This window comes from Sander lucioperca, chromosome 2 (assembly GCF_008315115.2).
Source record: "Sander lucioperca isolate FBNREF2018 chromosome 2, SLUC_FBN_1.2, whole genome shotgun sequence".
In the NCBI taxonomy this organism is placed as follows: Eukaryota; Metazoa; Chordata; class Actinopteri; order Perciformes; family Percidae; genus Sander; species Sander lucioperca.
In genome coordinates, this window is record NC_050174.1 from 7,329,651 (window position 1) to 7,354,564 (window position 24,914).

The following is a 24,914-nucleotide window of genomic DNA, read 5'->3' on the forward strand; positions in this document are numbered from 1 at the left end:
GGATGCACCGATCTGACTTTTTCAGTCCCGATACCGATACCGATGCCTGGGCTTTGTGTATCTGTCGATACCCGATACCGATTCGATACCGTTGTTGAATTAATAATACACTGTATACCATCCACCTTATACCTTCCTTCCACCATGTAGAAGAGACTAAAGGCACCAGACTTTCCTAACTAAACATCACTTTCCTAACTAAGACAAAATAACATAGATGTAATGTATTGAATTATTATTTATTTGTACACTCAACTCTTCCAGCATATGACACACGTGCGACAGAGGGAAAAAAACTAACAAAACTGGATCGGCCTGTGGATCTGTTAATTTTTCCGATCCCCGATCCAGCTATTTTGTCAATATCGGGACTGATATCCGATCTTAATATTGGATTGGTGCACCCCTATTATTAAGTTGCCTTTAGTGCCAAGAAAACCTAGCTAGCTAGCTAACAACACTGAACCCTATTGTTAAATATAAATTCATTTTTTTTTTCTAAACAGCATGCCCATTAACTTGATTGGTAGAAAGGCAACAGTGACTGCTGAATAGAGTAGCTACCGTAAGCCATCGTTGCTTTATGGACTGTGCTAGGGTTGTGGGTGCCCTGGCAGGCAGTTACTGGGCAAGTCAGGCTTGACATGTAGGTTATCCTGGACAATGCACTCATTGTAGCCACAACCAATGCCTTTTTGTGTCAGAGAGGTCATTAGAAAAACAAGTCAGTCAGAAAAACTGCTGGAGTGTATCAGGGAAAAAGGGTATGAGGGGTCAACCTGCCATCATTGATGTTATTGTTGTCATTCCAATTATGTTGCCATTCCAACCGTCATCAGTTAGACATTTCTACATACTGACACAAGTTGTGGTTGCAAATGTATTTATTAAATACTGAAGTAAGCAATACATTTCAGCAAGCATTTCAAAGGTAAAAGTAGAGAGTACTTCAAAATGGCAAAAGCAATGTATTTTGCATTTCCTAAGTATGTATATTTACTGTATCCTTCAGGAAACTGTCAAGCTGTTAGCCTCTCCTTCATCCTGATGGGCCATTAGCACTCTATGAATGTTCTGAGGGACAAAGAAAGATAGAGAAGTTTGAGAGATAAATAAAGGTTTAAAATGAAAAAAGGATACAAAAGGCGGGGAGGGAGACAGAGATAAAAGACAAAGGTGGAATATAATATAATAATGGGGGAAAGTCTGGATGTCCTGCAGAGGACAAATGTGCTATTTTCAGATTATCATTGCATATGTATGTGTATATGTATAAATTCACTTTTTTATATACTAACTTCTATCTGTATGTAGTAGTCAAATGTTTATATTTACCTTCAGCTTTGTTGTCCTTGTTTTAAGCTGTATGTGTATTTGTGTGTATGTAATTTGAGAGCAACAAATGGCCAGAGTCAAATTCCCTGCATGTGTGCACACTAAAACTGATTCTGATCTATCTCACATACTGTACACTGTTGTAGGGGAACAAATAAAGAAAAACAGATGAGTCAACGCAGAGACGTACTACAAGCTGGTAGTGTGTTAAGGTTTCCATCAGGCCCTGGATAAAAGGATGCTGAGAGAGACGGGAGAAGGAGACACAGTCCTCAGGCTTGTAGCCCAGCTCTCGGAAGATATGCACCAGTTGCTAGAGGCCAGCAGAGACAAAGAGTAACATGAGGGAAGAGTTTCATTTTATTAATATAGTTAATGCATCTGCTTACAAAATTAATTTCTAAGTATAGAAGTAAGTATGGAGCCTTTAAAATGCACTAAGGTATTCAGTGAACCCATAAAAAAAATATTACTAAAACTTTACTTTTTTTTTCAGAGGCTATGCCTTTACTTTACCCCAATCGTGAAAAAAAAAGTAAGTAGCCTAATTTATTTTAGGTTAATTATGTAAAAAGGTGTAGACTGTCCCCTAAATATCGAAATTATGGTGGCATTAAAAAAAACCTCATGGATTGTCCCACACACTGTCCCTGTAAAATGCCCACAGCTCGTGTATCTCATACAAACCCATAAAGATTTGCTCTTCACCCCTAACAGTTGCATTTTAAAGCCATGCCTTTAAATACACATTGATGGTAGAATGATGAAAGCATAACAGAAAACAAAATCTTTGCTGATCAAAAATACATTCTGCTGAATTGCAAGTTAAACCTTACATATTTTACTACATTTAGTAGTAGTTTAGTTTATTTTAATTTTTTTTTAATTTTATTCAATGCACTGGTAATAAACAATAAATAAACATATCATTATTGCTTTTACTTCCACAAAAAAAAACAATACTAACACAAAAAGTAGTATATTTCCTTAATTAATTCAACCATTTAGGTATGTATTTCCTTAAAGCCCAGTTTGAACTTGCATAGGATTATACAGTACCTCAGTATGCTCCTCCTGACTCAGGCAGCCTGGAGGAAGGGGCTTGTCATCTTTCATCTTGGCGACATTGTGGCAGATGACAGCAAGGAGAGCAGGGATGGACACTACCTGCTCCCCCAATGAACTGCTTGATGGCCACTGAGTCTCTTCTTCCTTGTAATCTCCATCGAGTTCTGAGGAGCTGAGCTCTGTAGCCTCTTCTATACTGGGCATAGACTGTATACACAACACATAATGATCCTGCCCTGCTGATGTGCCGAAGACAAACTTAACTCTGATATGATTCATTCCAAAACAAATTACCAACCACAAGAAAAACCTGACACTATTCTATTATAATTCTGGACCATCTGAAAACATTGGTGACAGAAAATTATAATGTGTTTGATGACAGAAGATGAGGAAGGTAGTGCTTTTGCAATGACTTTCAAGTGAAAATGTCATTGACTTTTCTTTGTACATGAATTTACTTCACCTTGACAAGCTGGGCCGGTGAGGAGTGTTTGAGATGTCGCCCCAGCACTACACTAAGTGCTCTGATGAAGCCCTGTCTGGGGTGAGGGTCGGCTGCAAAGTACTGCAGCATGGACAAATAGTCCAGTCGAGGGGGGGAGAAGGAGTGGTCCGCAAACAACTGGAAAAAGAACTTAAAAGCAAGAACACAGGCAAATGTAATTGTTCATTTATTATTACAGTGCAGTTCATTTGGACAAATAGTAAACATAAGATGTTAAAGTGCCCATATTATGAAAAAATCACTTTTTCTGGGATTTGGGGTGTTATGTTGTGTCTCTGGTGCTTCCACACACATACAAACTTTGAAAAAAATCCACCCATGCTGTTTAGAGTGAGATACGGTTTCTGAATGTGTCCTGCCTTCAGTCTCTGGGTGAGCTGTTCAAAATCAGCACGGCTTGTGACGTCACAAGCCGAAACGAGCAGGCTAACCGCAACCATTAGCTCGTAGCGTTAGCATGCTAACGCTATGGCTAACGCTAGCATGCTAACGCTAGCATGCTACCTCGTTCTCAATAGCAAAGCACTGCTACAACACACACAAGTTCACCATAATCTACAAAAGAACTACTTACATGTGCGCCCTCATTTAGAAGTCTCCCAGCTAATCCTGCCTTGTAACTGACCGAAGTTGGAGAAACAGCCTTTCTTTTACTGTCTATGGAGCTAGCTAGCTGACATGATCTACATCTGAGCTACTGGGCATGTGCAGTGCAATCAAAGATAGTACAGAAGAAGAAGAAGAAAAGAGGTCTCACTCTGTAGCTAAAACAGAGACCAGCTGAAAAGAGGATCTGCAGCAGTGAGAGAGAGCACTGCAGTACAACACAAATATGGTGTTTTTTGAAAATTAAACCATGTAAACCTATTCTGGTACAACCTTAAAATACAATTATGAACCTGAAAATGAGCATAATATGGCTGCTTTAAGGTTTGATACCTGGTTTAGAACAAAGTGCATGGCATTGCGATGATAAATATGTGTTTTAGATTAATTTCTGTTTACAAAAGGTATACAATTGAAAACAGCTGAAACATACTCTTACAGTAATTGTTTAAAGTGTTGGGTAATGCTCTATTGCAAGGGTTTTCAAACTTTTTGTGTGTGTGTACCACTATTTGTAATCAAAAATTTTCACGGACCACCTCATAATACACATATACACGACGGCTGCCACATATTTAATGTAATTATTTAATCAAGCGCCCGAGCGGGTATAATCAGGTTCATTTGAACAACTTATTATTAACTTATTTCCATAGCAATGGAGTATTAAATCTATACAGTAATAAGAACACTTGGATATAGTCAAAATTTCAAAACCTTTGGCGATTTTAGGGGATTATTAATCTTCAGAGTTTTACAAGTCCTCAAAAAGTAGGCTATGTGAAATTGTCCACTTAACAGCACATCCGCAAAACATTTCAGAAACACGAGATCAAGAAACTAACTGGAAATTAAAATCATAATAGGCCTTATTCATTAGGGCCTGAGCGCCAGTGGCAGATTTAGAAAATTTTACATGAGGTGGCAAGGGGTAGCGAGAGATCTTGGCAGGGTGGCAGGGGAAGACGGTACATGGGAACCCCCATATGTAAACACACTGCTATGCCCTACTATGCCCCGCAACACCCTGCTACGCCCTGAACTGCTACAACTATTATTTCTAGTCATAGTTCCATTATCTTTGTTGTTACTATAATTGCCACCGTTCATCATACCAACTGGTATAATTATTATGAATCTTAATTCTCTTTATCTGTATATCTGTATCCGTCTCTGTGTCCCAGCTGGCAGCAGCAGATGGCTGCCCACCAAGAGCCTGGGTCTGTCTGAGGAGAAAATGTTGGTAACATTATGAAGTCTATGTTGGCTTGGCTAGTGTTCCTCTGTTCTATACAGACCACTTCTCAATAACCTTTTTTGAGCTCTTTGCATGGCCCAAACCACAGTTTGATGCGATGGATTGTTTTTACCCATCCAGGCAGATGCTCTGTCAGCATCAGACTCTTGAATGTTGTGCTGTACCACTGTATAGATTACTGCAAGGTGATGTATGTATGTAAAGCTGTTCTTGCCTCGAAAAAGAACCAAGTGTGGTTCTTTTTCAGGTGCTTAGACGGACTAGAAGTTGTTTGTGTTGTTACAAAAACCAGATCCAGTTGTGTTCAAGATAATCTTGAAGCTCTGTGACTGGGAGTTGAACCTGGATGGGTGTTGTTGGGGGAGCCATTTTTAAACTGCATGACTGTTCCCCTGCACTAATAATCATTATAAGTCATAATGCTGACTCAACTAGTTCTTACAGTAAGTGGGATACATTTCAGTGGAACTTAGCCAACTTGTATTTCTCAATCTGATACATTTGACCTTTTTTGTGTTTGACTCATGCACGATTTTTATCTACCACAGCTTTTTTATTTTATTTAAATGCAAGTTAAACTGTAGGAGGTAAGAGATGAACAGACATACAGCAGTAATTACTATTACCTTCCACATGTCATGTTATTCATATTATTATAATGCAGACATTTAATAATTAGCCCTTATTTCACATGCAGTTTGATTAGATGCATTTCTGTTTAAAATTGTGACTTGTGATTGTGCATACACTAGCCGTATGGTATTAATTAATTAATGGTATCTATAAAAAATAGTAGGATCCTAATATTGATTTCTATTGATGAAAAGTAGCTAAGTACATTTACTTAAGTATTGTATTATATACTTAAGTACAATTTTGAGGGATAGGCTACTTGTACCATTTCATGCCACTTAATACTTCCACCCCACATCAGAGGATGATATAAACTTTATTCTCTACAACCATATATTTGATCATTATTACTACAGATTGTTTTACATAGAAAATATATCTTTAGATTATGAAATATGATACAATGTCATAGAGTTCTACCCCAAAGTCAATGAAATGTTTTAAAAAGTTTATAAATTAGATGAACCTTGGCCAGATATGGCACTGAAATATTGCTTAAATATTACTGCATCAGTTACAGGTTAAATTATATATAATGATATAACACTATTGAAAATGGCCCTTCTGCATAATTAGTACTTTTGATAAGTACATTTTGCTGATAAAAGTTTTGTATTTTTAATTTAGTTCATTTTTAATGCAGAAATATAATGAGTATTTATATTGATGATGTTAATGGCAGCTGTAGCTTGCTTCCTGAGCTGTATTGGCCTGTACAGAAAGCAAACTACAGCTGCCATTAACATCTGTTGTTGAAGAGTTTAAGGTGGCCAAAGCCCGGCAGGTAATAATGCTTCGCGACAGTAGTGAATTGGTCCACCAAGCAGATATCACCATCTGCACAGGACGGAAATGGTCAGCAAGCAGGGCTGTGGCGGACGCAGAGGCAAGGTTGGGCAGTGGTGGCCTAAAAGTTAGAGAAGCGAGCGTGGGACCAGAAGCGAGCGTGGGACCAGAAGCGAGCGTGGGACCAGAAGCGAGCGTGGGACCAGAAGGTCGCGGTTCAATGCCCAGACCGGCAGGATAAAATCTGGGTGGGGAAAGTGAAAGAGCAGCGCTTGTCCCTCCCACTACCACTGAAGTACCACTGAGGTGCCCTTGAGCAAGGCCCTTAACCCCAACCGCTCCAGTGGAGCTGCTCAGTGGCCAGCAGATCAGACTGTGGTTGTACTGGGCAGCTTCCAGGTATGAATGTGTGACTGTGTGAATGTGACAGGTCGTCGTTGCAAATGAGAAAATTCTCAATTGACTGACCTGGATAAATAAAGGTAAAAAAAAATGGAGTCATAACCAGAGCTAGGTGGAGGGACGCTAATGCCAAAGGTCGCGGCAGCCTAGTCCAGGAAGAGCTCTGTATAGTGGAGAAGGAGGAAAGGCAAGCGAGGGCAGCAGCCATGAAAAACCAGGGGAGGTGGACATGTTGAGGCGGTGTCCAAGGAAGACCGTTGGGGTGGAGGGATATATGGGGCATGGAGGAGAAGAGGATCAAATTCCTCCTGTGCTCCACATATATGTCCTACCAACACCAGTGAACCTCCATCGTTGGGGGCTGGCTGAGCTCCCAGACTGCACGCTGTGTGGGAAACCGGCAAGCCTTGAACATGTGTTTTCATCATGGCAAGTTCAGATGGAGGCATGACCAGATACTTGCCGAGCTAGAGAAGAGAGAAGGAAGGCCCACAACAGCACAAGGACGACAGCACCCCGTTTTGATCAGGTTTGTTAGAGCAGGGGAGAGATCTAGCGGGACATCAACTGGCACAGGAATCTTGACATCTGCTACTGACTGGGACATGAGAGTTGACCTCAGGAGACAGCTCAAGTTTCCAGAGGAGATCACTACCTCAACTCTCAGATCAGACATAGTTCTGTGGTCCAGAACAACAAAACAAGTGGTGCTGCTTGAACTGACTGTGCCATGGGAGGAGAGGATAGAAGAGGCCCATGAGAGAAAGCTTGGGAAGTACCAACCACTCACCCAACAGTGCCAACAGGTGGGAAGGCGGGCATGGAACTTGCCAGTGGAAATAGGCTGCCGAGGATTTCCTGGGCAGTCACTTTGGAGCGCCGTGTCCAGACTTGGAATAAGAGGTCCCAGCAGGAGACGGCTCGTGGCGAATAGCACAAGACGAGCAGAGACAGCATTGAGATGGCTGTGGCTGAAGCGCTGCAAGCGATGGAACAACCCACCGGGTAGGGAGGGAACATAAAAGAGCACTGGCTGTGGAGCCCCCCAGGATGCTGGGGCTAGCTGTCAAGCCCTCTGGAGGTGTTGTGGGTTAATTGACGAAACACTGTTGAAGGAGGGTACCCACCTGATGACCCGAAGAAAGCACCTTGGGCCCACACCACAAAGCTCAGTAGGTTGGACTTGTAAAACGCGAGTGTTGGCCATCACCTCAAATAGGCTGGGACTTCACCCAGCCATTGAGATGTAGCCTGGGATTATTAATGTGTTTTGTTCAACACTTTTGGAATAATTGTCAAACTTAATTATCTTGATGAAATAATAACTACATGAGAGATAACAATGATAAAACATAACTCAGCAACAGCCCAACATTACACTGTGGACTTACTTATGAAAAACTAAAAATAAATAATGTATATCATAGTGTATGGCACAGCTTAAATACACAACATAAATGTGTACTTAAGATAAACGTAAGCAGTGGTGGAAGAAGTACTGAGAAATTTCATTTAAGTAAAAGTAGCAGTACCAGCAGAGTGTTAAAATACTCTGTTACAAGTAAAAGTGATGCATTCAAAATATTACTCAAGAAAAAATACAAAAGTATTAGCAATACAATTGTTTTGTTATAAATAAGCTGTTAAAAGTAAGAAGTTAATTTGCCTCTAGTCTTAATGAGTTCTCTATTTATGATGCTGTCACTAAGACTCTCAGCTGGTAACCGCTATGTCGCGTGAGCCGTAGTTAGGAAGGAAACGAACGCTACAAACGGTTCAGTGATTTATGGTTGTAGTGTAGCAAGCCAACTACAGTTACATTTGCCTACATTTATGCCTAGAGTAGCATCGCTGGTATATATTCATTCACTGTTTTTAAATAATGACATTGGTTGATAGATCATTAGTTGGATGTCAGTGTTATTTTGTGCTACGTTTATATTAGAAATGTCCGTGATCACTGGCGTTGGTGCTGTGACTAACGTTGCATGGTTGCTAGGCAACTATAAGTCATAGGACAGGCTACACTCGTATGAATGAACGTAATATTGTTTACATGTAAAAATGTCTTTGTGCAGCATAATCACACTCACTATCAGTTTAATAGTCATGAATTATATGGTGTAACGGTAGAAAGGAAATATTTGAATTGATGAAACATTAGGCTATATTGTATGTTAAAAGCTAGCATAGAATTGATTAGTCTGTCTTTGTATGTTACAGTTTCACACTTTCCTTGCAACGTCATTAAACCTGTGGATGTGGGAACGACTGTCTTCAGAGTCTTGATGTTAGGAGAGAGTTTAGCTGGCTGTCAGTGTATAGAGAGCAATACCGAAGACGGCACAACAATATACTTAAAGTACAAAAAGTAAAAGTACTCATTATGCAGAATGTCCCATTTTAGAACAATGTCTATTTATATTATTTGATTATAATTAGTGGAAGCATTAACGTGTACATCATTTTAATGTAGGCCGTATGCTATGCGTGTGATGTGATCATGACAACATTCTTTGCCTCTGGCCCTACACACATTTAATAAAAACAAAGTAGGCCTACTCCTGGTTAAAAATAAAAAAGTTGTTTATGGGAATTTACTGGTAAAATGAAGGTTAAAAAACTATTATTTTATATTTTATTTTGCTTTTCCACGGACCACCTGCAGTACCCTCACGGACCACTAGTGGTCCGCGGACCACAGTTTGGGAATGACTGCTATTGTACCTTTATGTTCTTGCATTACTTACTTGTGTTTTTTATGTCTTTGAAGTTGTCTGTGTTATGTGATCAACGGGCATAGTTCAAATGACTCTGTACGCAATTGGATAGTCCTTCAACCAATCAGACCAACGATCCGGGTGACGTTCTTGCCTTTGAAATCTTTTAAAGCAACAGTGACAGCAGCATCAATGGGTTGCTGCGCTTTGGTGACCCCCATGTTGAATGTAAACAAAAAACTGCTTGCTGTCGCTTCTCTATCGTCATCGTGTTAAACCCGCCAATAGCGCGCCAGGTGGATAAGCCAGTTTGTGATTGGTCCCCGCAGATTTGTAACGGAAGCAGGATAGAAAAATGTACAGGTTTCCAGCCTGAGCTGCAGGGCGAAATCAAATCACTGGCAGATCAGGCTGGGTTTACCCAGTCTATGTTTGTGTACCATGACCACTTGAATTTCCCATTTCAGGAATAATACAGATTTACATTAACTTGGAATTAAGCAGGCTTTGCAGGTAGTTACCTTGCGTAGGTTAGCCAGACGGTCATAAGGTAGAGGCTCAGAGGGGTCCTCTGGGACGGGCTGGACACTCTCATTGGAAAACCACAACTCTGTCTGGTGAGAAAAAAAGGCAAGAGGAGCAACTTAAACATTTTTTTAATGTTCGGAGAGCTACAGCTTTCACTTTATACTATATTAAGTATACAATATATACTCATATGTGTTGTGACGTTGACTTGAACCCAGGCATGCTTGTGGAAAGAGAGTCTCAGTGCATAGTAATGCCACAAGAGCGAAGAGGGGCCATGGAGGTGTGTGAGTGGATAGATAACTTGAAGATACAGGTTTATCCAGAGTACGACATTTTGTGAATTAAAACACAGTTAGAATGTCTGACCAGAGAATCAGAATCAGAATTTATATGTGTACGAATCTGTGTGTGTGTGTGTGTGTGTGTGTGTGTAGAGACCTGTAGGTACTGTTCCTCGTTTATATAGCCTGTGTCACCGGCATCTGCTGCCTTGAAAAGTTGTAGCACAGCCAGCAGCTGTGATAAGGAGGGAAACGGCCAAGGCAGGGCAGCACTGAGCAGAAACCGACGCCAGTCTATCAGCTCATAGTTGTCCATAAACAGAGATACAATCTCCATCAACTGGGGACAGGAGAGAAAAGCACAATGCTCCTGTACAGTAAGCCATGTAATGTGTCTCTTATGGTAACCGGACAGAATAATGCAGGAATGTTTTGTGTCTTGCTTTGCTTTCTCTGCAGTCAGCAGAGTGCTATTTGATTATGTGATTTTGTTTTGTTTTTGTCAATTTGGTGAGAAAAGAAGTTGGTGTTATTAGGTGAAGAGAAAATAAATGATACCCAACTTTGTGTTGTGAGTCTCTGGAATACTTGCAGAGTACCTGTGTTTCATTCTTGTTAATCCAGGCCTCAGGCAAGGTGTTTCTGCCCATGTTAACAGAGATGATATTCCTGAGTAAACTGGAGAACTCTGAACTGGACATGAGGCCTGAAAGTCAGAAAGGAAGGAAAAGGATGTATGGGTGGCTGGATGGATAGATGGATGCATGGATGGATGAATAGCAGAATGAGTAGACCCAATAACACTACAACTTGTCTCCCCTGTATTAACCTGAAGGAGCAACAATGCATAGCTGTTGGTGGAGTGACTCTAGCTGAGTGATGGTTGGAGTGGACCGTGTGGGTTTCTCCAGAGGAGGTGGGCGGGGAGGGGGAGCCGGGCTAGCCACCATGTGGCAGTCTCCATTCAGGTAGAAGTCAGTACATTCCTTTTGAAGAGAATATAGAGAATCTTAAAATGGGAGGAGTAAGTAAACGAGACTGTGGTCCATCGTCAAATGTCACACGCTGGAATAACAATTCAGATTTCATCCTGCAGTAGCTACTATGTAACCAGTGAGCACTAAACTCTACCTACCTGAGGAACATAAAAATGTTCAACAATCAACACATTTATAAAGTAATTACGTACCAACACCAGCTCATTCTGCAACTTAGCACCAGCCTCTATGTGGTGGCGAACCACTACTGATAGTTGGTCAATACTAGAGAAAAAGAGACACACAGATAAACCGTCAAACAAGTCTTCTATGAAAAATTACGTACCAAAACATCATTTTTTTTTTACAAGCATTATGTATTTTTATATTCTCAAGTAATGGCTTCAGAATAACTTCATGAGCACTTAAAGGGCTTTCATTAATTTGAATATCTTTCATGTTTACATACATGCACATATAGCATCATGACATGACATGGAGATAAAATACAGATAGCATTTATCACACACTAATCAAAACAACAACACTAATAAAACAGGGTCAGCAGTGCAGTTTTACACTATTGCTGCTTCATTCACAATCGTGTCCCTCTATTTTAAATTGTTCGAAATAAAAATAAAGATCTGAATATGCACACGTAGCCTACACCATATCATACCATACATGAACCCACACTGTACTGTACCATACCTCTTCATGTCTGCAAGATAGTGTGCTTCTAACCACTTCTCCATGCTGCTTAATGTCTCTTCTGCTCTGCTTTGCAGGGAGTGCACCATCACCAGACCATGACCTTTCACCAGCGCAATGCGCGCCTTTGCTGTATTCTCTGGAAAACACGTAAAGGGAGACAAACAGAGGAACACAACTATATAAGCTGATATTGATCTTTTACATACAGACTCATGCATATATCTCATATTACACTAGTTCTTAGACAGAACCACTTTTGTTGTCTACATAAATTTCACAATATGTTAATACGACGATTAAATATATTGTGATATAAATAAAACTACTGAATCTCTGTTTGTGCATACCCTCGTGATCCAGTGCGGCTGCATATTCTTTATGTATTTTGTTTCTGACTTCTTGATTATGCTTCCCTTTTTCCTTCTCTTGCAGTCTCTCCTTCTGCTCTTTTGTCTCTACCTGGTAGGCTTCCGCTGACACCTACACACATGTATAACATGCCAGGAATTAAAAAAGCATATCTTTACCTCCATAATATCCATGCTACTCTCATACACAAAGCATTACCAATTTGCTGATGGCTGTGAGTGCCTCCTCGTAGTCGTAGATCAGTTTCTCATGGGGTTGCTAGAGTTATCAATGAAAAGGGTTAATATCTCTTCTTATAAGATTGTATATCAGCTTATCACCAATTATAATTGTATGTAAGTATTTTGGATTGTTTTGAATTACAATTACAGTTCACAAATTACATTTAAATTCTGTAAGAACAACAACACTTTATGGGTTCGTCAACCAAAAACAATTGTCTTATTGTATAAGGTATTAAAACCTGAAACAACTAAAATAACCGAAAATATCAGGGTTTGTTATATCTATGGTAGTCCTTTATGAGTAGATTATAAAATAGCAAAATCAGTTACAGACCTTGAGAAAGACTAAAAATAATGACAATGAATGAAAGGTACATAAAGAGAGACAAGAAAAAAAAAGGATTTGACATGACCTTAACAGTTTCTGTCTGATTGGGGCTTTTTGTCTTGGAGTCAGGATGTCTGTGGAGGAGGACAAAACAGGAGAAGAGGAGGAAATTGTTTATGCGTTAGTACTTGGGAGCATTTGTACTGTGAGGAAATGAAACATCCATTTCATCTGTCAAACAGAAAACTCAAAGGAAATACTGTGTGCGATAGTGCGTCTCCCTTACAGTTTTGTTTTCCTCTTGTCCTCTCCGTCATCCATCTGACTACACACACTTGTGGCCGCTGGCTCAGTACTGGTGGAGCAAAATAAAATCGTTATTTTCTTTTTTATTATCTTGTACAAATAGTAACATGGTTAGGTTGCTATTAATAGTGTGTTTCTTGCCTCTCGTTCTGATCCTTAATTACTGGGGTGTTCAGTAGGGGGATACAATCCAACTTGGGGGGAAGCTCAGGCAGCACTTGTCTGTACATGCTCAAAAAGTAGACACTGAGAATATAGAGTGTGTCCTGGAAACGATCCAACTCCACCTATGCAACACAAACAATCAATCCAAGATTATGGTTCTGCCAAAAACTAAGTCACACTGAAGAGATACATGAAATACACACTGTACATGCCTAAACACTAGAGATGTTCAGATACCAAGCCTAAAATGCTCGGATCGGTATCGGCAAGTACTGGAGTTTATGCACTGATCTGATACAAAGGAATTTAGCCCAGAAGATACTCTATCTCGATCTACTTTAAAGTGGTTAATAGAAGATAATCTACTTTAAAGTGGTTAATAGAAGATAATCTACTTTAAAGTGGTTAATAGAAGATAATCTACTTTAAAGTGGTTAATTTATTTTTCTTTTCCGTTATGAGTCGCTGTTAAACTGGATAATAAAAGAAAGTTTGATGATGTTTATTCTCTGTGTTTTTTCAAGTTTCACAAAGAGTTTAACCCGAGCCATAGCTAAAACATAATAAAATATTTGTATTTTTTAACACACTGGTATCAGATCATTAGTCAGTATCGGCCGTTACGCAAGTTCAGGTATCAGAAATGGCATCAGGAAGGAAAAAAAATGGTATTGGAACGTCTCTACTTTACACCATGAACACAAAGAGGATGGAAAAGAAGCAATGGAACATGTACAAAACACAGAATAAAGGGAATAGTCTATAACATGAGCTTATAAACTACAGAATTTGACGGTTGTTCAGTCAAATGGTTACACAGAAACAGAAAAGTTACCTGCATAAGTACAGAGTGATAGTTGACGAGATTCTCCAACCAGCCGTTACCCATGAGAGCAGCCCTCTCTTGCTCGTCCTCCTCCTTACGTTTGTCACTAATGTCCCACAAACGTTCACGTAGTTCCTGTACACATAGTAGAACATCTCCATATATTTTATATTTTCATTTGGAAGCAGGTTTTTACACTATTTTCATGATCAGTTAAAGAATATTTGTATGGTATTATATTATAAATTGCTCTTACATCAAGTCTCAGATGTAGCTCTGCTTTGGTATCCTCATCTTCTCTCATATCATCAGGTATGCTGTTGAAGTCCTTCTGCCAATGAGACACTAACTCCTGCTTCAAGTCTGGACGCCCCAGGAAATGCTTGTACTCCTCTCTACAGATACAGGGAACCAGGTAATACTTACATAGTAATACATTTAATATTTTTCTATTATTATTAACATAAATGCTCTCTTTTATTTGTAAAATATTTCTGACAAAGAAATTAATGGCATGAAATTTTGGGTCACATCCAATTGTACTAAAAAACAATAACCATGGCAACCTGTGACTGATACTGTTGTTCAACTTTCATGTTGCATCTGCAAAATGACACAACCTTGTATTAAAAGGATAAAATCAATCGTAGCTAACAAGATATTAGTGGCTCTGTAAAAGTGTGTATGGCTACCCACACTGTTAGATTTACAGGGCATAAATGTGTTGCTAGCTTTTCATGTTATCTGATATACAGATGTAAGAATGCATGTTCAGACATGTCCAAGTAGATTATTGTGTACCTTAAGCTATAAAATAAGAAAAAATGAAAAAAGACAGGCACAGAAAGGTGTTTATTATGAAAATGCTTAGTTATGTGCTTTTCTGTACTACATGAGATAAACCATGTTCACACTACTTCAAGGGCCTGGCAGTATACCTGATGTTGAATAGGTGATGGTTAAGAACAGTGCGTTGTGAGCGCAGCTGCTGCATCACTGTCTTTACGTTGTTCACATAAGAATCACACACTGTGTCCCAGTGGGAGCACAGGTACTCTGTGATCTCCTAGAGATAGAGATAGAGATAGAGAGAAGAAATGACGAAAAAAGCAGGGGGCACAGGAAGATAGAGGACGATAAATCAAAACAAGACGTAGTGCATTGGAAAAGATTTCACTTGACATGTATTTTCATATAATTGAAACAGACTCTGAAAGTTTAGCAAAAGGCTAAATCATGTTAGAGGGCCACCTTGTGGCAACCACCAGTGAGTGCATCTGAATGTCATGTCACATGTCACTGACAGAACCCGATTTTAAAGAAAAGATTACCAATGCACAAACAAACATAAACAGAAATGGTATCCTACTAGAGGAAGAGGTTGGTCCATATGGACCCAGCTGGATGAACCTGAGCAGGAAGAAGCAGATTCAGGTGGGTTCTTGGGGACTTCCTCATTGGTCAATGAGGAAGTTGACGCCTTCCTAGAGTGCCCTATTGATTAGCCAGAAGAAAAATACATCATCACTATAATAAAGTAAAATGATTCATATTTCTTGAATGTTAATTAATGATTAATAATAATCATAGCATCATATATAATGATATTTAAATTACCTTAAAGGGGTGATAGAATGATTATATAGGGTATTTTACACTGTTCCTTAAGGTCTCCTAATAGGGTATGTAACATTGGTTGGGCTGAAAATTGCCCGAATGCTATTTTATTAGGCCCTTAACTACCCTGTGAATATGGCCCTATTTGTAACAAGAGCTTTTCTTCCAAATATGGTATGCTCATGAATATTTAGATGAGCTGCGCGCTGATTGGTTTGAGCGAACCACATACAAACACATTGGAGACGAGACAGCAGGTCTCATATTTCAGACACTGCAAAGTTATACGTTGTTCGTTGAGATTTGCCCGTTTTCAGAGGCACTTTCAAATTGTGAGATTTGCAGAGGATAGAGGTGTCAATAGGATTTTGAGGTTCTATGTATGTCCTAGTTACCCACCAAACTGTCGTTATTCAACTATGACAAGGTAAAATCTTTTGCATTCTATCAACCCTTTAAACAAGTCAGTCAAAATGTGTCATTAGAATGCTATTAAAGCTAGGAAAAATAAATGTATGACCCTATTCTTTGGGTTCAACTTTTTAAATTCAAACAGACTTAGTGGCCACACAGATGAAGTTTGTATCCAAATAACATCAGTTTGGTACATTTGAAATATAAAGTGTGTCTATTTTCTTTATGTAAAAAACACATGTACCATCCACTAAGTCATGAGTTGGAAAACACATCCAACACACATCATGTTTATGGTCAGACGATATCAGTTATAAATCCTCTCTTTGAAGCAGAATTTTGTTTTGTGACCAGAAGTGACTTTACAATAATAACAATTAAAATGTGTAATCCACAGACTACTGATCAAATCACCTCGGGGGGAGTTTGTGTTGGATTTGGAAAGTGACTTCACACTTTGGGCTTTTTCCTCGTTAAGGCGGGAATAGGACTCTGTGGGGCCAGGGGCTTCGTCTGCGAGGGCCGGAGGTTGGTCTAATGGTAGAGGTGTAGCTGAAAAGGAGGAGTCTGGAGCTTCCCCACTGTCAAACACGACATCTTGAATGGGAGGAGTTGTAGTAAGTATTGTGAGTAAAATTGCGTTTCTTTCAGGGAAGAACATTTTTTTTACCTAATCTGATGGAATATATATATAAATGACAACCAGTTACCTTCCTGTGTTTGCATCATAACTTGCTGCAGCACAGACTCCACCCTTTTGTAAAGCTCTTCCTCATCTACATCTGCATCAATACGGACCAAAATGTTTTGCTTTTCACCAAACCATTTCTCTAGTTTTGGCCAGGTGTCCTGAAAAGCTGTGATCCTTGAGGGGGGTAAAGGATGTTAGATATTAGATACACAGTCATGCAGAAGCAGTAATGTCTTGATTTAGGTTTAGCTTTCCATTTGATGCTTCTGTTTTTACCTGTGTGGGATCTGTGCCAGATACAAGTTCTTGTCTTTGGGATGGGAGGTTGTAGCAGCAGACTTATCTGTTTCTGCACCAGGTTGGGAAGCAAGAGAACCACATAAACACACAAGCATACTATTTACATTTAACTTATTGTTACTTGTGCATGTATATATACACACACCATCTAACAGATAATGTATGGGTGCACACAGATACACACCATTAAACTACCACTAGTATAACATACCCGTCTGACTGAATGGACGACTAATCACACGCTCATCAGGGATATCCAGCAGCAGAGCCAGGTCCAGTGCAGGAGTTGGGGGTGGGGGAGTTTTGGGTGGATTAGGATCAGCAGCTAGGTTTGGCCTGCTGCTTACAACGCCATTCCCTACATCTACAGACCCACCCAGGGCTTTCTCCAGCAGGTAAGCCTGGGTGATGTCAAATGGAAAGCCATCCAGGATCCAGCCTGACTGAGCTGGAACCTGCCTAATAAGGACACAACACATATTTCACTGTCTAGGGAGGGATTGTGGGGTTGTTGTTGTTTGTTTATTTTGTCCACACTGTACATAAAAGTAAGACTGTATCATTGAGATTTCTCTGAAATATTGACTGTGAAATGAATTGCATATGGTGAAATTGACTAAATCTCATATTCAGTATCTTATAGCAATACAGGTTGTGTGCTTACCTGATAGCCTCTACTATGATGTCCACTAATAGCTCATTAGGGATGGCGTTGCCTTTCCTTAGCTCTTCTTCTGCAGCTGCTCCCTGCATGGCCCGGGTAGACAACTGGATAAGGAACACATGTAAGCAGGAAAAGAGTTAAGTATTTCATTTCAAATAGGTACACATCCATTCTGGAAAAAAATCTCATTATTACTCATTACTGATTACATTCTCCCAAAAGTCATTATTTTATCAGCAAGAAAAGCCAATTTAAATCAGGTTGGTTAGTGATATTATGTATACATAAATTCCATATGTATGATAAATACAAAATCAGAGTCAGAAGATCACAAACAACACTTACATTGCTGTCTCTACTTTTAGCTTGAGTGTCAGTATCTGAAAAACAATGACATTATGAGTGACACGTACTGTATTACATCAAACAAACAACTTCATATGTAGTGCTTTTTTTAATGGAGCAAAAAAACATAGTACTATGAAATAGCGCAGAATAGAGTCATGTTGGCTTCAGTAACCCACCAGGATTCAGTGATGTGGAAGATGTGAGCAGTTGCTCATTTTTATTCTCTTCCTGCGGCTCTGTGACCTGTACATCCTGTCCAAAAAGAGATGTTTTAAAAGGTGAAATGTTAAAGATCATTGAGGACCCTTTAAAGCCATGCAATTACAGGTTTATACATTTTTGGCACCGGCAGGAGAGACTAGTGAGATGTCATGGTCCTGAAAAGTCCTTTCAAAGCACAATTATATGGCAAGATCAAATAAAAAGTGATACTAGTGAAGTTACAATACTGTTATACTGTGTCTGACAAACCTCCTCTCCATTCTGGTAAGCATTCAGAGCCTCCTCAATTAGTGTGTCAGCTGATAAGACATAGATGCCATGGGCTAAAGCAGGGAAAAACACACATACTCAGCAAACAAAATAAGTCATACAATCTTATTGTATATATTTATACACTACATAATTTCATTAAATACATATCTAAGTGGTGTGGAATTGTGTTTGAGTGTATGCCTGCATCTGTGTTTGGATTGCATGCCGTGTACCTTTAGCGAGCTTGGCCAGGCAGGTGGTTTTGCCAGAGCAAAACTTGCCCAGGACACAGGCCTTGATGGTAAAGTGAGGAAATGATGGTAAGGAGGGTTCCGTGATGGGTGGATGAACAATGTTCCTCAGTCGCAGGACAACATGTCCAAGAATGTTGTTGTTGGCCAGAGTTAATTTTATCTCCCCTGCTTCCTCTGGCCATGCCCACTCACCTACCATGTTCTATAAAAACATGACATAAGGCTAAGACAAAGAGGATCTTCAGCATTCAGACAGTTCAGCGCTTCAGCTCAGGGACAATTCAAACTTTTTTTGTGTTGAAAAATATAGCTTTGTTGGCTTTCCCATCTTCATGTCTAATCATGCCTGATACCGAAAGTAAAATCAGCATTTGTTTGGAAATGTGGGGTTGAGCAACAAGTTATTCAGTCTACACAGACAAGCTAAATGCAAGTGTGCGGGCAAACACACACATACAAACATAATTAAAAAAATATTGCACTCATGTTTTAAACTCACAGTATATTCATCATAGTCCTGGTTTTTTAATATCTCCTGCTTCTTAAGCTCTACAGGGTCCAGTGGGGTAGAGAACTCAAACCCTGGCTGCTGGCACTTTATCGGCTCATAGAGAGGCAGACCCCTGAACAGCAATTCCTTCCACTCTCTCATCGGCTTCTCTGGAATCAGACTGGACATGACAGCACAAAAAATGACAGAAGGCAACGCTAGATTTAATGAGTGCAAATGTCCAAATGTATTAAAAAAAAAAATCTAATTGTTTTTTAATTGAGACTGAAAATGATTAAACTTAACTGTATTTCAAGAAATGTTTAATCTAACCATGATTAGATGAGCTGATGTAGTGGATATGTAAAACCTAGGTAGCAGGATACATACAAAGTGATATGGAGCAGGGTTGTGTGGGCAGTACCTACACATGAACATTAAGTATTTGATCGTGAGAAGAAGCAGACAGGACGTTGACATCTCCTGGTTTTATTTGACCACTGGTCAGTTGTGCAAGAATGTTTCTAATAATGGTAATGTTTTCACAGGTGTTTGATTCACATCTGAATTAGCATTGCACAGCAATGCTTAAGTTTTTATATATATTAAAAAAAAAAAGATTTCAGTCTTCAGTCAGATTTCACTTTGTCAATACTCTGTGTCATGTTTTTGGGTTCAAGTCTGTCACTCATCCAGTGTTAGTTCATATTTGCCCATATTTCCTTCTGTTGATGAACTTTATTTTACCAACTCTGTCTCTGAGTCTATTTCTTTTAAAAGACAAAAGTGTCAATTTCTATTCTGAAAAAAAAAAGAAAAAAAAAAAAAGTTTACTATTACTATTATGTTTTGTGCTTGAATATGAACTTTGTTCAAGCATAAATACATAAATAAAATGTGCAGATGTAGCAGAGTACTTTATCACGAAGTGGCCAAAGTTGAAATGTCTTTACAACTACAGTACATTCAACTCTTCAAATTAGACTGCTTAACTAACTTTTACAATTATTTCTGATAAAACTACCAAAAGATGTGATTTTTATAAACAATTTTGAAATGTCCACATATTTATTAATTGACTGACCAAGAGTCAGTTTGGAGGTTTTAAGCCCAAATACCACGTGCATATTATTACTGCATCATTAAAAGCAATTGTGTTACGTACTTCCCAGTGAGCAGTCGATATTCTCCAACCTTGGTGGCCAAGTCCACAATCTGCTCCAAAATGTCCTTGCAGCTCTTAAAGTGCTTCGTGTATCTGATCTGAGCTCGCTCAGCAGCAATCCTGTTACAGAATTCAAGCTCCTTTCTGATCTCTTCGGCAAGGTCCAACTTAGCCTGCTGAGCCAAAGCCTATACCAGGCCCCAGTCAGAAAGATTGAATGAGTGGAGAAGGCATGACATAAATGTTCCTGCTAATCACCACAGTTGCAAGTAATAAAGGAAGATGAAAGATGTTACATAGGTCATTTATTGTGCAAAACACATGACTTGGTGGTGGAAAATAGTCTTAAAGAGACACAAACTAAGAGACATCAATTTTTGGAATTAGTACATTACTGATGTTGGGGGTTGCAGAAAAAACAAGTAAGGGACATTTTAATCTTTCTTACCTACTGTATAACTGATGTTAAACAGCAGTTAATCAATAATACCCCGTTAATTGTATGATTTTCTCCCTAAATCATCTCCTAAAAAACGTTCTTTTTCACTCTTTAGAGTAAATGGTAAATGACCATATAATCTGAGACTTAACAGTGCGGCAATTTGCTCTGGAATTGCCTGACAATAATAATAACACCATGACCATACTTTACTACAACCTACTGAATATTTAACACTGAAACCATGCTGGACCATAGCAACATCTACCTTCTTTTCAACCAAACAAGTCATCTACAATATAGTGTGATCACTGGAGGGAAATAACAGATAAACATATAGTAGTTTATGTCAATATTCATACAGTCTTACTGTATTGCTTATCTGTCTGTCTCTGAAGTCCCCCTCTCTCTCTTTCTCTTCATAATACCAAATACCCTGTTGATACTATACAAACTACCAATGTCCACCCTTTCTCTCTCCCAACGACACTACCCATACTATCACTGATACAGCCTAATACAAAGCTACAATAGAGAGGATTATTCTTCTTCCTTATTCATCCTATCTCACCGCCTCCCTCTCCAGAGCTTCCTGGAAGTCCCTCTCTCTCCGCTGTTGGTACTGCTGCTCTCTGAACTGGCGGTTCTTCCGGATCACATCTTTCTGTAAGCGTATCTGGAGGAGCTGAGTTGCCAATCTCTGCTCCTGCTGAGTCTGACGTGTCAGACGCTTCACCAGCTGCTCCTCTCGCCGTGCCTCCTGCAGGGTGAGGCAGGATTTTGGGTTAAAACAACGGATGTCAAATAACGGACTAGGTGAGGTCAAAAAGAATAGGATGTGTGAGATGTATTTCAGGAAGAGAAACAGACTGAACAGAATGAATTCTCACGTCTCACCAGTAACTACTGATCTCTATTAACGTTAGATCTATTGCTGTAACAAGTTTCACCTCTTGAGCTTCATGGGCCTTGAGCTGCTCCACCAGGAATCTGTCTCGTCTTTTCTCTCTCTGCTCACGAGCAACGGCATTCTCCTCCAGCCTCTTTCGGATATCCTGTATGTACTTGGTATTGGATTGTAATATCAGCTTAGTTCCACTTCCTGGGACCACACAGCCCTGGCCGCTGCCACCAAGGGGAAAATCTTCAGGGAAGGGCTGACCACTAGAGATGAAAAGGTTTAAATCACATATGAAGTCAGTGTCTTAATGTATGATAGTGAATATCTGGTTGCTGTAAAACTCCATTAATACAAACATGTATTCTACATAATAATACTTCATGAATACAATATTGATTTAGTGAATGTTTCCTTTTCTCTCACCTTGAAGAAGCAAAACCACAAGTAACCAGTTTCTTCCTTGTCTCAAACTTGGCTATTTCAGTCTGGACCGTCTGCATGGACAAAATGAAGAGAAATTGAAATAATACCAGAAAGACAAACAAACCTATGTTAATCCTTTGTTTTCAATTATGGCACATGTGCTGTAATTAATTGGCAGAGAAAATGAATGAAAATGAATGAATTCAAATGAATGAATTCGAATGAATCGCCCCTCTGTAAACAATGGCAGGTGTTAAGCAATAACAAGCTATTGGTTTTGAGAAGACCTGGGAACATCTGCTGAACTCGAGAACAAAAACAAATTTCTTGGGCCTGGATTTCCTGGATATTTATTTTTCCCATTCTGAACTTAAGGCCCATTGTCAGCAAGCATCAGCCTCTACAAACTCTATCTATACTGTGGGCACCACTCTATAGCTGACCCCACGTCAACAAGCCAAAATTAAGGAAAAAAAAAAAAGTATCACATCATTATTTAATCTGGATCACACCTGTGCTTGCTGTTCTCTACGTTGCTGCTGCTGTTGTCTCTTCTTTAGGTTGAGCTGTGAAGTGTACGGAGGTGGCCTGGGCACCTGGAAAGTAGTGGCCTGGTTACAAGACATGATGTCATTGTGCTTCTGACGACACGCCCGCAGCTGTAACATACACAGTTCCCCATTGTCATTAGCATGAGCTTTCCTTTATTCCATCATCAAGCATCAGGGTTCAATTGTAGGTTTTCACTCAGTACTGTCATAGTATTATAGTAATGTCCAACACCAAAATCCAGCACAGAATTGTAACTGTGTGACATTTGAGGCTGAGAAACAATGTGTAAAAAGTTGATAAAGATGTAAAATGTAGGCTGCCTTAGAGTCTGGTCATACGGGGGAAATGTATTACAATACTGCATTTGATTTTCCATGGTCTCCAGTACCTTCTCAATATTCTTCATTCTCTTCTCATCCTGGACTCTGAGTTGTCTCCTTTGCTGGGTGGGATGGGGCATCACAAACCTGTCGTTCAGTTGTTGGCATTTCTCCTCATAGTGCTGAGAAATTTTCTGTAGCTTCAGCTCTGCATCACGTTTCACAACTCGATGCAGTTGCTGTGTAAAAAGAAAGACAGCAAGATGTTTAAAAAACATGTTTCAGAAGATAATTAAGTGACATTAAACTAAAAATGTGAACTTCAAACAAAAAAAAAACATTGAAAGACTGAAAGACTACTGTAAAGGACAGTCAGTTGCCATACTTTGCCATACTGTTTGTCAGTATTAGCACAGAGGAAAGACTACTTACTGTATCTCATTAGGTTTTTACAGAACCATACATGCTGTTGCCCAAAGAGATCGGCCCCGAATCACATGCACATACTACACATGCATCCATACAACCCCCACTTACATCAGTGTAGATCTCATGCTCTATTTTGTGCAGGCCAGCACTGGCTGCAGGCTGCATGATTTCCATCAATGTGCCGCTGATTTCCGCTTTCTTCTTATTTTCAAGTGAGACGTAGAGTTGGTAAAGCAGGCGTGTGGCAACACCCTGCTTCTCCTGCATCAGGTCCTGGGCTGTGTTTATGTCAAAAGAGATCCCCAGTAACTGGAGAGTAGGCTCAACGCGGGTAAAATTATTCAGTCTGGAGATGGAGGTGCTATAAAAAAAGGTGTAATTAACTTTAATAATCATGAATTAATGAGCTGGAGAATTAAGCAACAGCTATTTGTCCAGCAACAAAAAGCAAATGATCATGGATAGATAGCTAGAGAAAGAGAGAAGGCAACTTACTCTTTCTTCATAAACATACTGAAGTCCTTCTGCAACTGATATTTATGCAGAACCTCCCCAATAAGGTAACCACTGGAGAAATCCTTGGTAAAGGTCTTTGGGTCTGTGAATATGAACATGCATGTCAGTTACGCAAACAGTGACATTTTCAACGTTATATTTCCTAACGTTAATGTTGCTCACAACTTAAAACATATTGGACAACCCGTTAAAGGTTATCAAAAATATTTAAAATGACTCATTTGAGCTCCTGTCTGGACAATTTCAGATTGTTAACGTTACGACAACCTAACAATTAAGTTGGTAATAGGTTCCTTCGATTTTTCCAAAAAAACGCTTGGTCCATATTTAAGTTTAATGTTAAAATAGCGTTCCTCATAACATCTCCCACCCTACAATAAATACCCTATGCCTGTTGATAGTAACTGTTTATCAACTTCGATGTGTAGCTTCTAAAACAGCTTATATTGTCAGCTTTGTAAATTCACATGCTTTTTTCCTAGTGTGCCACCGAGTTAGCATAGTTAGCTAGCTAAGCCTTTGGTTAAGCTAACGTTAACAGGTAGCTAGCTAGCTAACGTTAACGGTAACTTCAGTCACACTTACCAACAGCTTTTGACAGCCGGAGCTCCTCGTTTAGCCACCTGCACAATATATCCGACATCTTCTTTCTTTAAAGTTCAACTCGAACAATATACTTCCATTTTAATAATGGACATGTTACTAGGTAATAGCAAGTATGACTCTTTAACGCGCTAATAACGGCTCAAAAATAGACAGGAGCAGAGGAAATCCCAGAGGTGCACTGTTGCCATGGTGACAGGTCAACATGAGGGGGCACTCATGGGAGAGCGGGCGGGCCCAAGGACTGTATGGGCGGGCCCAGTTGGCCCTGGATCAG

At 39.6% G+C, this 24,914-nt stretch overlaps 1 protein-coding gene across 6 annotated transcripts; it reads right to left on the reverse strand.

The window, feature by feature from the left end:
* Positions 1-866: 866 nt before the first annotated feature.
* Positions 867-24,878, reverse strand: spef2 (sperm flagellar 2). 6 transcript variants are annotated; one of them, XM_031305661.2, is made up of 38 exons: positions 24,620-24,878; positions 24,014-24,116; positions 23,627-23,879; positions 23,158-23,328; positions 22,730-22,813; positions 22,218-22,288; positions 21,844-22,057; positions 21,465-21,653; positions 20,455-20,642; positions 19,299-19,470; positions 18,779-19,001; positions 18,543-18,616; positions 18,248-18,323; positions 18,063-18,103; positions 17,724-17,827; positions 17,271-17,518; positions 17,036-17,108; positions 16,779-16,933; positions 16,483-16,665; positions 15,407-15,531; positions 14,976-15,103; positions 14,294-14,432; positions 14,047-14,172; positions 13,188-13,333; positions 13,027-13,095; positions 12,826-12,874; positions 12,387-12,446; positions 12,167-12,299; positions 11,817-11,955; positions 11,318-11,390; positions 10,958-11,114; positions 10,728-10,834; positions 10,286-10,468; positions 9,838-9,930; positions 2,870-3,040; positions 2,395-2,610; positions 1,526-1,648; positions 867-1,074 (listed from the first exon to the last, which is right to left on the reverse strand). In XM_031305661.2, exons 1-38 carry the CDS (start codon positions 24,675-24,677, stop codon positions 1,009-1,011), a joined length of 4,983 nt encoding a protein of 1,660 aa, XP_031161521.1. In that variant the 5' UTR covers positions 24,678-24,878; the 3' UTR covers positions 867-1,008. The 6 variants fall into 6 exon arrangements, with proteins under 6 accessions (XP_031161521.1, XP_035847368.1, XP_031161519.1 ...); XM_035991475.1 differs by having other exon boundaries at positions 21,844-22,063; XM_031305659.2 differs by having other exon boundaries at positions 22,730-22,876.
* Positions 24,879-24,914: the final 36 nt, after the last annotated feature.

Excerpts from the sequence above, each read along its gene's own strand:
- spef2 (XM_035991469.1), bottom strand. The coding sequence starts at position 24,677 with ATGTCGGATATATTGTGCAGGTGGCTAAACGAGGAGCTCCGGCTGTCA. Across the intron at positions 17,519-17,723 it reads ATCATAGTAGAGGCTATCAG|GCAGGTTCCAGCTCAGTCAG; the intron begins GTAAGCACACAA and ends TGTCCTTATTAG. Across the intron at positions 14,433-14,975 it reads CATCACCTATTCAACATCAG|AGAGGAGTACAAGCATTTCC; the intron begins GTATACTGCCAG and ends CTGTATCTGTAG.